Here is a 15,969-nt window from a genome sequence, read left to right on the forward strand (position 1 = left end):
GGGGGTAAACTGGAAGAAGGCTGGAGCAAGACGGATCTGACAGAAGTTTAGAGGTTTTGTACAAACACCCAACGCTTGGCAAACATAATTCCAGACACACTAAGCTGGAAGTCTTGCACTATGCCTTGGGTGTGGATGAGATTGTGCATACATTTGTACATGCACGCATTTGCTTCTTTCACAGACTTGGGGAGTGTCTACGACTCCTCCCATCAAAGATAAAGAATAATCTCCAACATTTATGAGTACTTTGTGTGCCAGCCGCCATTCTGAGTGTTTTCTAAGTGTTCTACTTCTATTCGCTCATTCATTTTAGAGATTATTCCATTTGGTGGGAACTAATAGGTCACTTTCTAAATGAGGACACTCTGGCACGGAGAGATGAAGCCTGAGATGTCCTTGTTAGGATCCCTTTGAGTTGGAAATAACTCAGCAGACTGGTTCTAGAGTTAGTACTCCTCACTACCGCTCCACAATGTTTCTATGCCTGACTCTGGACTTGTAGGAGGAAGTGTGTGTATTATTCATCGTCTTATGCTCGCAACCATGTAAGTGCTTTATAGTTGTTTCTTAATTCAATGAATGAACTTTTGCTAGGCAGCCAGGACTGGTGCCACTCCAGGACTGGTGCCCAGCAACAGCCACTCCTAGGGGAAGAAGACAAACTTTCTTCGCAGAACTGAGCTGCCGGCCCATCGGTTCCCAGCCAGGGCCCACGAGTAAGCACCAACAGGTCTGTGTCTGCACCAAGAGGGAAAGGCGCAGCAGACAGCGCCCTGCACAAACCAGAAAAACTGCCCTCCTCTGCTCAGAGCCCACGGCAGGGCACAGTCCCAGCGCTGCTCTGCCCTGCAGGAGCGAGGAGAGCCTCCCGCGGCCTCAGTGCGGTCACTCTCCGGCCTCGCCCCTTCGCTTGCCTTCCCTGCCCTCCCGCTGCCTGAGGTCTGGCGGGCGCTCCCCGCCTGGTGGGTGGAGTGTGAAGCCCCGAGGCAGCCGCGGACTCTGCGCCCGCAGGTGTGTTGGTCCTGCCTCCCAGCGGAGCTGCTCAGCTCTTCTCAGCCGGCCCATGGAAGGGGCCGATCCCTCGTCGCCAGGAGAGGAGCTGGAGCTCTCGGTGCTCCACGAGCCGCTGGAGGAGCAGAGGCCTCTCAATGGAGCCCTCCAGGTCCTGCCTGCTTCGGCCGACGACCCCAGCCCAGCCCAGGTAAGGTCCCTGTAAGGCGTCGGTGGCGTGATCGCCGAACTGTGGCCTGGCACCGCTCCCGCCCCCCGCCCCGCAAAGTGTCAGGGTTCCAGAAAGTTCTCCGGGCGTCCCCGAAGAGGAACGAGAGTGACGCGCACTGGAATGCTCTGAAGGGGGCGCAGTGACACGAGAGGCCTTTGGTCCTGGCGCGCCGCGCTTCCCGCGACCCTTTGGCCCCTCTGACACTTGTGACTCTTCAAACTCCGCGGGCCTCCCTGACCCCGAAGGCAGTTTAGAAATTTTCTCTTCGAAGGGAGAATTTCCAGAGATAGAGGTGGTTTTTAAAAGTTATGTAACTTTTAGTGTTTTTTATTCCCCTTATGTTTTCAAATAGGGAGAATGAGTTTTAGAGTTTTCTTTTTTTTCCCAAAATTTCTTCTGCCTTCCTCCTCACTTAACGTTCCCTGGCTTCCATTTCCCCGTTCCATCTCCTCAAACCTCCTCCCATTCCTATCCAGGCTTACCATCCCCCAAATACTTTCTATTTTCTCCCAGCTTGACCTTTTTGATGCTGCAGGAAGAGAGATATGGGGTAGGGGAGAGGGGCAAGGGTGGGGCTGGCCTGGAGATGGGAGAGGTGAAATAATTTAAGCTGTAGGGAAATGATTTCAAAGTTCTTGTCCCCAAAGGACTCGACTAGCCTATTTGCTTTTGCTTCTTTTAATCTCCTGGTGATTCAACCTTAGTAGTGATGGGAGCATTATTCATTCACATCAAGTACTTGTAAAACATCAGTTTGAATTCTGAATCTTCTGATTAACCCCTGAGGTTGGCTTGTGGTTTACTGCATGTAGGGCACTCCCCATGTATATAGCTTTAAACAGAACTTTCTAGGCCCCACTCCTCCTCGTCCAACCGTCTGGCTGCCCAACTGTTGAGTTTAGGGATAAGCAGGAAATTCAAAAGTTGAAAGCATTGCTTTTGTGCCACACTGATTCCTGGAAGTTCTATGCCCGGATGTCTGCTTTTATAGGTACCCTGGAGAGTAAGCTGGTAGCTCATGTTTAAATGAATTAGGACCACAGAAGAATGAAGTTTGGAAAAGATGGCTGATTTTTAGCACAAGCGCCCAAACAGTGGACTTGATCAATGGATCCTTGAGGGCAGGGTCTAGGCATGGGTATTGGGAATACTTGCCTCACTTTAGCGAGACCCAGCTCACCCCAGCTCACCCCAAAGAATCCATGGTTTGAAACTAGTCTGGTGACAACTTCACCAATAGAATATATGTGGCAAGGCTGTCAAACGGTGGTAATGTAATGTGCCCAGCCATCCTTTTGGAGACCAGGAGTGCCTTTGGAAAACAGTTAAGGAGTAGAACCTGCCAGATCCATGTAGGGCATCAGCACTTAATATTGTTTAGCACCTATCTTGTAGAGGTCGCCCTTTCATGTTTTAATGACTTCCTTGTTAGTCGGGTATATACAGATATCCTAGACTTCCTTGTGATTAGCTTTGTAGGTCATCGAATAGGAAAGCTACAGCGACCGACAGAATGGAGTGAAGATGAAGGGTTTATATGGAACTTGGAAAACATTATAGAAACATTTGAACAGTGAAAACTTTAGAGAGGAAAGAACTTAGAGTATTTTAGTTAGTCTCAGATTCTATAGGGTAAGCTGAAGTGTATTTCAATTAGAAAATTCAATTGATGTGGGGTCCTTAAATGTTGGCTAGCACAAGGGAAAGATTCACACAATTAAGATTTTGTGTGTGGGTGCTTACACTCTGTATTAAGATTCCAGTTGTAGCGAAAGTATTTTTATGTATTTTCATTAAGCATATGTTTCTACAACTCTTATGGACAAAACACTTGTGATACATGAATGCATTTAATTATCACAACACACTTAAGAGGCAAGTGTCGGTATTTTGATTTGACGGATAAAGGAACTGAGGGAAGAAACTGAGATTCAAAGAAGTTACCAAAAGGCTCAGGCTCACTCAGTGGTGCCTCTGACATTTCTGAGGTATTAGATCAATGTGCTTTCCATCAAATTTATTTACCCATAATTTCAATATATAACATAATTTATACTCATTTACAGTTGCCAAAATTATAAATTATGTATTACTAATTTCTACAAGTTAGATCCCTCATAATTAAGTAATTTAAGTGAAATATGAGGAGCTGGGAGGTATGTCTGGTGGATGAGGGAATTGCAGGTGGATGGGTGGCTGGATGAGGGAGTAAGGAGCAGTTCTGGACACTGGGAAGATGACATTGCATATCGTGGATATCTTCCTACTTGGAAGAGCAGGGCTAGAGGAGTATACAGAGGCAGTATAAAGAACTTTCTCTCATCTTAATTTGCTGTTCTGGGAAAAGGAATATTAGCCATCCAACAGGTGAGGAGTAGAACCTGCCAGATGTAGGGCATCAGCACTTACGACAGCACTTTGCCTGTTGTCTCTGTAAACATGTCAGAATCATTGGGTCAAAAGTGCAAAGTAGATTGTAGGTAACAGAGTGACACTAGTTTTCTTGAATGGCTCATTACAGGAGTTCTGACTGAGAAGTCTCAGAGACATTTAAGTATCTTTAGGAAAAAACCAGCAAATTGACAGTCTTGAGGCAAACAAGTCATACATGGATGGGTTAGCAGACTCTTAACCATTGGTACATGCTGTTCAGTCTAAGACAAGAATCAAATGGTACTTTTGTGCTCAGATCAAAAAAGTGGATTAAATGCCACAATGAAGATTAAAAGTACAAGTTTTTCTCTGTCCTAAGAAAAATATCCCTGATCTAAATATCTGCTCCTGATTAAGTCAAAGAGAAGAGCTTTTTGCATCCAAGAGATAGATAGTCTTGCCATTCTTCTAGGATCCAGTGCCATGTATTTAGGCTTTTGCCAGAAGAGGGATGTGAATATCTGGGGGAGTGCTCGGAGGAAAGATGCTCAAATTCTGGACTCATATGATGCATATAGAATGCAAGGTGTCATTTGCAAACATCTCTGGAAGGCTCCTTGTGGAGAATCTGCCTGTGACCTTTCATGACCTAGAATTTGGTCAAGAGGGAATGAGAAGCCAGAGAAGGAGGCGGCATGACTTTGTAATCCTGTTTTGAGAGCAAAGACTCATCATGTGTAGGATGGTACCTACTGTATCACAGGTTCTTCCACAAACTTCTCAGGGGCACTGCTAACAGATGTTGATCCCTGATTTGGTTCTAATGAGCAGAGAGTCAAGAAGCACTGCACTGTATTGTTTGGTTGACACACCAAACATGGTCTGACTGACACACCAATGTTTTGTAATGACTTCAAGCCTGTGACGACTAGTCATGCAGGGGAGAGCCTTCAGTGGTCCCCCTATTAGGACTGAGGAGAGGACAAGGAAGGTGCTAGGCAGTACGAGAGCAACTTCGGACTGGACAGGAACAGGAGTTTCCTACAGACGAGGAGTGTGAAATTCTTGGCTGAGTTCCTCCTGGAAGGCAGAGTATTTGGTCTTTCAAACCACCAGAGTCCTAATTTATGATCTCTAGGGGACAACACAGTGAAGGCAGAAGTGGGTGTCAGTAATGATTAGCACTCATTTTTTACTCATTTGAGATCATTTCCTGTTGTGCTAATCTTTATAGCCTGACTGCCTCTTGTGTTATAAACAGTATGGCACGGTTCTGAAGCTGTGCAACTAAGAGATATGTTTCTGTCCCCTGAGAGGTCAAGGATTACTTACACCGGGACTACTTTTCCCCATGTGCCTTCTTGAGTCCTTGCTTTGGTGGCTTTGAAGAAGTTCTTCAAACTTGAGTTGGGGTGAGAGGTGGCCCTATCCCTGAACTCCAGAAACACTTAACTCAAGAGATGTTCCTCTGTCCAGATTCCCAGGTCCTTCGCTGCACCTCATTCTCCTGTGACATCCTGGACACAAGATCCGGTGCTTCAGATCTCCACCATTTGACCCTTCCTCTAGAACCTCTCAAAGTACAAAGCCCTATGTAACTAAGTAGCACTAAGTAGTACACATTATTAAATGCCTGTTACCTGTAGCAAGTACACTGTGAGATATAAGAATGGGGAAGTTCAAGAACCACTCCTCCCTCTACATGGTCTCCATTTACCTAGGAAGATAAGGGCATCCTGCTTGCATTTGAACATGAAACCAGACAGCACAATCAATGGCAGTATCAGATGAGGTGTGGGGAAGTTTCACGCATGTACTGGGAAGTTTCACTAATAGTGGATAGGAGGTTTCAGACCAAGAGTCTCAATCCTGATAAAGCAGTTGATTCACTATGGAAGGTTTAAAATGATAATCTAGGTCCTACTTCCACCTATGGTCCAGTCTGCTTGGTGCCTGGGTAGGTGTCAGTGATAATCCTCTTCAGGTGATTCAAATGTGCAGTCAGGCTGGGGGACCTCTCATTGAGAAAGTGTAATATGTAGTCCTAATGTGGACCAACAATTTCCTTTCTGATAGCTATCATCAAAATAAGGATGAGAGAGAATATAAACAAGGGTCAGTTCAGGAGTGAGCCCACTGGAGTTTCCACTGCTGCTTTGTGGAACAGGTGGGCACTCTGAGAGGGAATCACTCCTTTTGGGTGAGTACTGTGTTAGTCAACTTTTATTGCTGTGACCAAAATACAGGTCAAGGACAAGTCAGGGAGGAAAGATTTATTTTGGCTCATGATTTTAGAGGTTTTAGTCTATGATCAACTGGTTCCAAGGCAGAAACATCATGGCAGAAAGCAGCAGGAAGGGGAGACAGAGAGAGAGAGAGAGAGAGAGAGAGAGAGAGAGAGAGAGAGAGAGAGAGAGAGGGAGGGAGGGAGGGAGAGAGGGAGATGTGGACAGCCTGAGACAAGATATAGTGATATAGTCCCTTGGGGCCTCCAGTGACCTACTTTCTTCAACCATGCCCCACCCTGCCTGTAGTTAACACCACCTCTCAGAAGTCCATTCAGCTATCAGTGTATTAATCCACTGATGAGGTCAGAGCCCTCCTGATTCAATCACTTCCTAAAAGCCCCACCTCTGAATATTGCTGCATTGGGGACTAAACCTTCAACACATGAGAATTTGGGGGAACATTACAGATCCAAACCATAACAAGAGCCTAACATTGGTTTAGCATGTTTTGTGTGCATTGTCTCTAGTTTTTACAACAGATTTGGGAGCTAAATTTAGTATTTACATACAAAATATTACCTGACTTATGGTTCCATTTAGGATTTTTCAGTAGAAACTGGACTTTAAACTTAGTCTTTTAATCTTTAAAAAAAAATATTATGCATAGTAACTCATGTTAATTGTACAAATCAATGGATTTCACCATGACATTTCCATATTGTATATGTTGTGCTTTAATAATGTCTACCCTTCCTATTACCTTCTCTGAACCTCCCCACCTTCATCCCCATGCCTCCATCTTCTTACCCTTCCCTTCTAGTCCCTTTTCTACTTTCCTGCTTTCAGGTCATTGGTTTTTTGTTTGGTTTTTCTTTGTTGTAGTTTCCACATATGAGCAGGGTATACTTGTCTTTCTGTGTCTGGATTATTTTGTTTAACATGATAACCTCCAGGCCCATCAATTTTTCTGCAAGGAATATGATTTTGTTTCTTTTTATGGCTGAATAATATTCCATTGTTTATACAGACCATGTATTCTTTATCCATTCTTCTGTTTGCTGGGCACCTAGGTTTATAATGTAACTTGGCTATTGTGAATAATACCACAATGAAGATACATATGTAGGTGTCTCTTTTGTGTGCTGACTTCATTTCCTTTGTGCATATACTCAGGAGTAGATTTAGTGGGACCATCTGGTTGTTCTAGTTTTCATTTTTTGAGGGACTTCCATACTGTTTTCCATAGTGATCTCTCTCTTACTCTGTATAGAAATAGACTCAAAATGGATCGAAGACCTAATGTAAGGCCGGAAACATTGAAACTACTAAAGGGAAACAAGATCCAGGCACAGGCAGGAGTTTTCTGAATAGAATTTCAATAGCTCAGGAAATAAAAAGGAAAAATTAACAAATGGGGTGACATCAAATTAAAAAACTTCAGCACAGAAAAGGACACAATCAACAGAATGAAGGGACAACCTATGGAATGGGAGAAACTTTGTCAGCTGTTCATCTGACAGAGGATTAATAACCAAAATATATAAAGGATTCAAAATCTTGATATCTGAAGAACAAGTAATCCAATTTTTTAAAAAATGGGCAAATGACAGGTTTGGTGGGATGTATCCCCATCATAAATTGAGAATCATCTGTATTTTAAGGACATTGGGGCCTGCTGGTTTCATTGGCTTGCTCAAAATCCCCCTGCCTTTAAGTGATGTCCCTCAGATTGAAATCCAAGTGTGTGAAATGCAGAAGCACATTCTCTGCCCCCACCCCCCATCATGTTCCATCATTTCCCATGGTCTCCATGTAGAAATTCCCTAATGGTGCAGTGGGAAGCAGAAGAGTCACAGAACCATTTAGGGGCAGGTAGAGGGGCAGAGTGACCCCTCAGGGCGGCCAGGCATGCTCATGATCTGAGGCTCCACACAGCGATGCTAGGAGGCTGCGCACAAAGGCGAGGGTGCCAGAGTGTTGCTGTGACACTCCTCAGGGATTAGTCCTGACTAATCTCCTTGCACTGCATGTTTGAAACAGGCCACTGCATACCTTGAAGGGGTGTTAGGATTAAGTGAAATGACCCAGGGCTCAGTAAACCAAAGCAGCTGGAATTATTTTCTCTGACCCTACACTCTGCCTCACACATTGCAGCTTATTTCCTTCTGTCTCTTCTGTTCCTTTATTTTTCTTCGCAGACTTTTTTGTTTAAATATTACATTTTATTTATTTATTTATTTATTTATTTATTTATTTATTTTTTAGAATCTGGATCACAGACTTTTAGCTTTTTCTTTCTGTGTCCAATTCAAATGATACCTAATTTGCCTCTTAACTTTCAACTCAGCTCTGAGTTCCCAAACTTTCAACATGTCACCAGTGCATACCAAATTACACACAACTTGATCTGGCAGCAATTCAACCCTCTGGAGTAGGCTCCAGCCCTTCACTACCTCTAATTTAACTTTCACTTCTTGCCTCTGACACCTGTTCCATTATGAATCAACACCGTGGTTGCTCTTCCTTGCCTTTGGAATGCCTTCCAAAATCCATCTTTCGTGTAGACAAATATTGCACTTTCTTGTTTGTATGTGAAAGCTAAAAAATGATTTCAGAGAAATAGAGAATAGAATAATGGTTATCATAGCTTAGGAAAGGTGCAGGGGAGAGAGGATGCTTCTCAGGTACAGGAGGAAAGCAGTGGGACCAGGGCAATAACTTTCTAATGTTCTGTATAGCACAGTAGGCTAACAACAGTTGATAACAATTAACTGTGTATTTCAAAATAGCTAGTAGAGAGAACTTTCTAGCTTCCCAACATACCAACCCAACGAAATGATAAACATTTGATATGATGGTATGTCACTTACTCATGTAACCATTACATATTATACACAGGTATTGAAATACCACACTGAACCCCAACAATATTTGTAATATATTTTAAAAAACTGTAGAAACCATTACACCTTTCAAAGTCCTGCCTGTCCTCCCTGTCCTCCCTGTCTCAAAGCCCCCAGAGTATTTTCTTGCAAGCTTCTTTGTGAGGATCCACTCTGCCTCTTTCATATCTTTTTATAAGCTTGATTCAGTAGAATGTAGGTCCTGACGTCAGGATCCTGCTGCCTTCATTTCTCTATCACTGACCCTAATAGGTATTGGAGAATATTTGTTTGAAATCAGATGACTGCCTCCCAATCTCACTTTGCTTTCTAGGCCAAGAAGGAAAGTCCCTGGAGCTCCTGCAATAAGAATTTGGTTGGCAAGTGTAAACTGTGGATGGTCATCACCTCCATCTTCCTGGGCCTCATTATAGTGATCATCCTTGGTTTATATCTTAGTGGAGGTAAGAGGATTTCAACATGACTAAGTTGACACATTTTCAGAACTTGCCTGATGCTGTGACTTAATCTTAAATGGAGAATTTGTTCATTGCTATTTCACTACTTATCACTTGAGTTGAAAACTGGCTAAGATTGTGTGGGTGGGAGATATGCATGTTTTGTTTTTTATTATATTTTGTTTGTTGTTTGTTTTATAAGCTCCAGAAGGAGCATGGAGAGCAGTGTTTTGCTTTGAATTCTGACCATTGGATCTTGAAGACGTTTTGTATGTTTTTAACTTAAATAAACACTAATTTATATATTATTGCATCTCAGTACCTGCTTGTTTGAAAATTCTTTCTCTTCTTATAATGTGCTCAATAAAAATAATTATCAAGTTCATCAGATATATATGATATATTATTATAATGATAAAATATTGAGTGATGTATTTGAGTTTTAAAAGAACTTTATGGATCCATGTGTCTATGAGCTGTCATTTTAACTTTTTTTAGAAATAACTTTATATTTGTTTTATATGTGTAAAAGAAAAATTACATATTGTGAATGGTATGCTTTATATATATTTTCTCATTTATTTTGAATTCAAAAATAATACATGTTCAGTTACTAATAAAACCCATAGGTATTAATAAGTTTGTTATATTTTCTTATAATCATTTTATTACTTGCATTTTTAAAATAAGATCAAAATTTTAAAGTTCATGGCCTATCTTTAGAATTTTAATAGTATATTAAGATAATTTTGGCAAGTCATTAGAAATTTTCTGTTAGCATCAGGTTTTTCAAGTGGTTCATGATATAGTCTTCTATACCACTTTAAAGCCTGTTAGGTTGTTGCCAAATTTTTATGGTTAATAATATTAAAGTTTTTATGATGCATGAATATACCAATGTCCAAGGGACAATTAATTCTGTTTCAAATAGGAAAGAAGAAAATAGTTTTTTTTTTTTTTTCATACATGGGGTTGACAGGGCTGAGGGGCACATCTGCAACTGGAAGATACCTGCGTGGGATCCGGCCTCTGTGAGCATTTGAGTTGAGTCAGGTTCTCAGTAGCAAACTCAGTCATGGAATGAGAGCAAAAATTGGGGAGAGAGCTCCTGCGTCTCTTCAGAGGGGCTTCTTAAGAATTTCTTAGGCAGTACATTTGCCATTCAACCTCCTGTTCTCCCCTTAGTCTCCTGTCCAAGGTTTCATAGTCCCTGAAAGAATAAGAAAACTTCGATGACATCAGCCAACTTCCTGCATCGGAGTTTCTCAGGCAGTCACTGTGTCTACTTAGATACCTACCACATTGTTTAGGTGGGATGGATGATTCTTGAGGTCATGAGATGGTTTTAAGTAGGAATTGTTAATAAGAGGTGCCAAACTTCCTCTGTCATGCTGAGGATGATAGTTTGGGTGTAATCACTGACCCTCCCTCTTCACATGGACTCCCACATGTGGATGTTGAAACTGACAATCCAGTCCTATCTCAACTAGGTGGTGTGATCTTGGAAATTTACTGGTTTATCTGGTAGCATGAATCCTAAAACAAGACAGATCTTGGAGATTTAATATTCAGGATTCTAAAACACAAGTTTCAAAATCTGTCTTCTATTCTTAAAATTGACCTCTTCAATTCATAAAGAATAAACTGCAAAGACAGATATTACATTTCTGTCAATTTTTTTTCTGACTGGGGCTGTAGCTCAGTGGTAGAGCACTTGCCTAGCATGTGTGAGGCACTGGGTTCAATCCTCAGCACCATATATGAATATATTAAAAGAGGTCCATCAACAACTTAAAAAATTTTTTTAAAAATTTCTGGAGACATGAAAGATCATTGAATAGTATTCAGGGAATAATTTTTTAACACTTATAGTGCAAACTTCATTTTTAGTTTGATTGTAAATTTGTGTTTAAACATACGTTAATGCTCTGAGAGTTTTTTAAACTTTTTTTTTTTTTTAATCGGGAAAATACTTTTACTTGCCATCTCAGCCCTCAGGTATTTAGGTCTGCAGAGAGAGTTGAGGCAGACTAGGGAAAAAAAAAAAAAAAGGTATCTAATAAGCTTTGAATGAACAACAACAACAACAAACTGTTCTGTTACCCATAAAACCCATTCATATTACTAATATTTTGTTATATTTTCTTGCAGTCTTTTGCTTACTTGCATTTTAAAAGTAATTCAAAATAAAAAAATTTTAAATAGTCTTGTAACCTACTTTTGCGATTTCAATATTATATTGAGGTCACTTTGCCAAGTCACTAAAAATTCGGGGAAGAATTTTTGGTGGGGAGGGGGTAGATGCAATAGGTAAAAAGGGGTGGGAGAGGGGCTCCCCTCTGTGACAGTCCCAGCCTCATCAAAGCGGCTCTCTGGTACTTCTGGGATGATAATCTTTAATATTCAGCCACTGCCTAATTGCCACACCTATTGATATGAATCAAATATTTGCAGAACTCCCAGGTACTGGGTGGAATAAGTTGTCTGGGAGAGAGCCAGTGCTGGGGGGGTAGAGGGCTGTGGGTCTGATTGTCTGGATTCGCCTCTTGCTTTTCCTCCTCCAAACCCCTTAATCTTCTGTCTCTAGGTTCTGTAATCCCCAAAGAGACTGGCAGGCAGAGCTGGTGATAACTGTGCTGACACAGAATAGTGTATTAAATGCACCCTGGAACTGAAGGGTAACTGATTGGGGTGGTGACAATGGGGTACCTAGGGCACAGTGTCCACTGGGGTGGTGACATTATGATAAGTAAATAATGAAGTAAGCAATAAGACCTTAGTGGGTCCTATTACTGTTGCTGATCATCTACAGGCTGTGCACCCCTATTGCCTACACTGGACTGGGCTCCCCACCCCTGCTCTTGTGATGGCAGATTCAGGGTCAGGCATCGAGTACCAGCTGTGTAGTACACACTGGGGAAGAGAGCACAGTGCTCCACCAGACTCAGAAGGCCTGTTTATTCCCAACACTGTAGGAAAATATATTAATGGACTCTTTCTCTCCTCAAGTGGCGGGGACTGAGGGGCGGTGGGGACAGTTCTCCTTTCTTAACTAATTCACCCCGGTCAGGCAGAGGGAGACCCTGAGCAACTCCTTACTAATACAAAACTTAGGTGGATGTTTAAAAATATGATAACAAGTTATAGCACCCTTGAGGCCTTCCCAGCATGACAGATCTGATCCTTTCAATCTCTTAATTTGCAGGCTCTTCCATGGGAAGAAATGTTGTGGTACTGAGATGTAAGCAGGGACTTTCTAAGTGACTCTGTGTTGAATGGATTCCTTTTACCTTTTAGTGGAGCGTAAGGGCTGTGTATTTTACTCTCACGTGCTCCTGACTGGCTGACTAATAGTTTTCACAGGGCAGTACCCTCTGGTATCAGGTGACTCATGGGGAAATCCTAGGCAGACAACATTAGCAAGCTCTGAGATGCCAATGTCCTTTGTGGGGTAGGAACATGATAGTAACTCTGTAGACCCATGACCTTGAAATTTCTTTGCTTTTTCTCCTGTCTTATCTTCAAATCTGTTTTTTTCACCTTATCAAAACTGAATTCCTTGCCTATTATCTTTACAAAATACCCCTGGCTTCTCACCCAATGACCTTCAGATATTTCCACCTCTCGGCATTCTCAGGTTCTTCTCTACTCTTCATCTTTTCTTCAAAACAATCTTCCTCAGGATTCTTACTGCTGAGTTTAGATTTTTTTTTTCCCTCTCTTCCTGCACTGGCAAACTTCTAGAAAGGGATCTCTTTATTTGGATACTGTCTCCTGCTTAGTCCTAAACCTCTTGCATCCACTAGTCCCAAATTGTTCTTCCCAATGTCATAGCAGTTGTCTGATCATGAAATCCAACCTTTTCGCTTTCTTCTGCCCGAGCTGCAGCCTTCAGCTCTGTCAACTGCAATATATTCCTTATATTTGCTTTTGGTCTCTGCCTTGTGGATCCATGAGGTTTGTCTTCAACTGTATTGATTTTCATATTTTCTATTCTTTCTCTTGAAAATTCCAGGGCATCACCCATCTCCTCTGTAGGAAACTCCTGGATGTACATCTGCACAGTTTTCCTGAGTTTTAGAGATGTTTTTACTAGAGATCTCTACCTAGAAATAACTACCATCATCTCAATCATTATCCATATGAAATTACTATTTGTTCCTTTCTCAGTCAGCTTGGGGTGCCATAATAAAATACCAGAAACTTGTAAACAATAGAAGTTTAGTGCTCACATTTCTGGAGGCTGCGGGGTCATCTAAGGTTAAGGTGTCAGTGGATTTGTGTCTGGTGAGAGCCCACTTTCTGGTTTTTAGATGACACTTGTAGCTGGGTAAGGGGAGAGACAGTGCTCCGGGGCTTCGTTTAAAGGGGCATTAATCCCACTCATGATGATCACATTGTTGATTAGCTTTCAACATTTAAATTTTGAGGAGACGAAACATTCAGACCAGAGCATACGCCCTTCCCCAGTTTACTTGCCAGTTAGTTGCAAGGTAAATCGGGAGACCAGGTTTCCTTCAGCTCCACTTCCATCAAGTTGTGTAACTTTAGGCCAAGTCTTCAATCCTCTGGGCCTATTTTCATGTTTGTGAAGCATAATGATCTCTGAACCTGAGTCTGCAGCTCTACCTTTATTCTAAGACCTTCTAGCTCATTGACCTGAATAAAATATGCATTTTCTGTACGTCTCAAAGTCTTCATTTAAAAATGAAAACAATAATATTTAACTCTTTGGATTGATGTGAGGATCAAATGAGGGAATATCTATAAAATGCATAGCAGAGTATTTGTACATAATGCTTAATACAGTAGCTATTCTTCTTCCAGTTATCCAGGCTGAATATCTTGGAACCATTTTTCATATCTTTTGTTACATGTCTAGATGATGACCAAATCTTATCTCTCATTCCTTGATAGCATCATGCTAGCAATTGCCCCACATCCTGCAAGGCACTCTGCTGGATACTTTATTTGCATTGGCTCCCATCTTTACCGTCACCTGCAATGTAGGTGTTGATATTTCTGTTGAGAAAATAGCGTCAGAGATTTAAGTGACTTGCTCACTGACTAATAATTAGGGCTGGGGTTCAAGCCACCAGTAAAACCGACTCTGTTTTTACTATCTGGTGGACTTACTCCTTCCTTCCTTCCTTGCTTTCCTCCTTCCTGCCTTTTCCCACCACAGTCAGACAAAATCTGTACCTCCTTGTGCCTCCTGGCTTCTCTGCTTCCAGTCTTTCCCAGTTCCATATCATCTCTTTGGCAACCACCACATTAACCTCCTGTAAATGCCAGTCTCGGATTTCTTCCTGGGAGACTTGTAACAACTCTCCATTACTTCTTGATGGCATCTGATATTTAAGACCTCCACTCCAACTTCATGTCTCACATTCCAACTGAAGAGCTGTCGTGCCTCTCCCACATACTGTGTACATTTTCCTGAGTTTTTTAAACCTCTATTCTCTATATGGACAGTACTGTCCAGTTTAAGTCTCATTAGTGACATAAAAACTCTACTGACTGTGTAAGTCTCTTGTTATTATTTGTATCTTGACAAACAACTATTTAGCCAGATCTTGATGTGGATTCATTGTTTAGATGCTACATGTTAAGTATATGTCATGAGAACTAAAAATTGGAGACCTCTTTTTGAACTTGGCTTCTCTTTTTTTTATGCCCTTGAGTTTAGCAGTTATTAGAATCTCTGATCCATCCTCCAGCATCACCTATTTCCTTTCTGAGGCACTAATGTCTGCTGCAGAAATTTATGGGGTGGGTGTAGAGTTCAGAGTTGTCTATTGCATCAGAAAGTGTTTATAGCAGTGGAAAGCTGAAAACACCAAATGTCAGATTTAAGAAAGTGCATGACCCTATTATGAACAATAGGAAGCCACTGAAAGAGTCTTTGCAAAGACTTTCATGCACATGGGGATTGGCTTTGCCTATGTTAGCAACAACAGAAGAACCAAGACAAGTAAGCAACAATAGCACATACAGCAAAAAGTGGGATATAAATGACCTAATCATTAAGATCTCAAATAAAGAATATAAAATGTGGGGGCACTTTACTATAAGATAACTAGACTTTTTTTTTTTTTTTTTTTTTTGCCTTTTTTAGAATAATTTTCTGTACCTTGCAAATTTTCCATTATGAGGGCCTAACTTTTATTGTCAGGTAAAATAAAGCATGGTTTACAACGAATGGGGATGCAGAGATAATTCTGTTTGGAGTTACCAAAGTTGACTTCTGGATTCAGTGATGCTTTTAGGGTTTCATAGGACTCAGCATAGAGTTGAGCTGATGACTATGATTTAGTATAGCAACAAGGTACATTGAATTAAAAGATTTATTACAGCGAACTCTAGCGGAAGCTCGTTGCAAGCCTGAAAGATTTCTCCCCGAGTTGTGTTGCACAGGACCTGCTTACTTTCCACAGCAATAAGCTGTGGCAACATGTGTGAAGTGTGGTCTACTTACACCGCTTAAGTGCCCAGGGTTTTCACTGGGTGTTGATCATGTAGGCAGTCTCTGCCAAGCATGTGCAAAATCTCCAGACTCCCAGAAAGAAAGGAGATGTCAGCCACATTGTTCCTACAGACAGTTGAGGCATAGTGGGCTGCTCTTAGCAGAGAATGTAGGAACCTTCCCCACAGGGGGGTTCCCAGACACCAGCCAGGAGCCAACCCTAAGCATTCCTTCCCAGGGTGAGCCATCTCAGGCCTGCTGTGTTAACTCTTCACATCCCTTGCTCTTAATGCCTCACAGTTTTTAATTTCCTGAGAGAACAAGTCCAAGGATTCTT

The 15,969-nt window shown here is 41.7% G+C and overlaps 1 protein-coding gene across 1 annotated transcript in view; it reads left to right on the forward strand.

Annotated features, from left to right (window-relative positions):
• Positions 1-327: 327 nt before the first annotated feature.
• Positions 328-15,969, forward strand: part of LOC306637582 (TPA-induced transmembrane protein) — a 32,192-nt gene continuing 16,550 nt past the window's right edge. Inside the window, exons 1-2 of the mRNA XM_079100334.1 lie at positions 328-1,204; positions 9,043-9,172. Of these exons, the coding sequence (XP_078956460.1) occupies positions 1,067-1,204; positions 9,043-9,172 (268 nt within the window). The 5' untranslated portion in view covers positions 328-1,066. The remainder of the gene's footprint in view (positions 1,205-9,042; positions 9,173-15,969) is intronic.

This window comes from Sciurus vulgaris, assembly GCF_902686455.1.
Source record: "Sciurus vulgaris genome assembly, chromosome: 10".
NCBI lineage: Eukaryota > Metazoa > Chordata > Mammalia > Rodentia > Sciuridae > Sciurus > Sciurus vulgaris.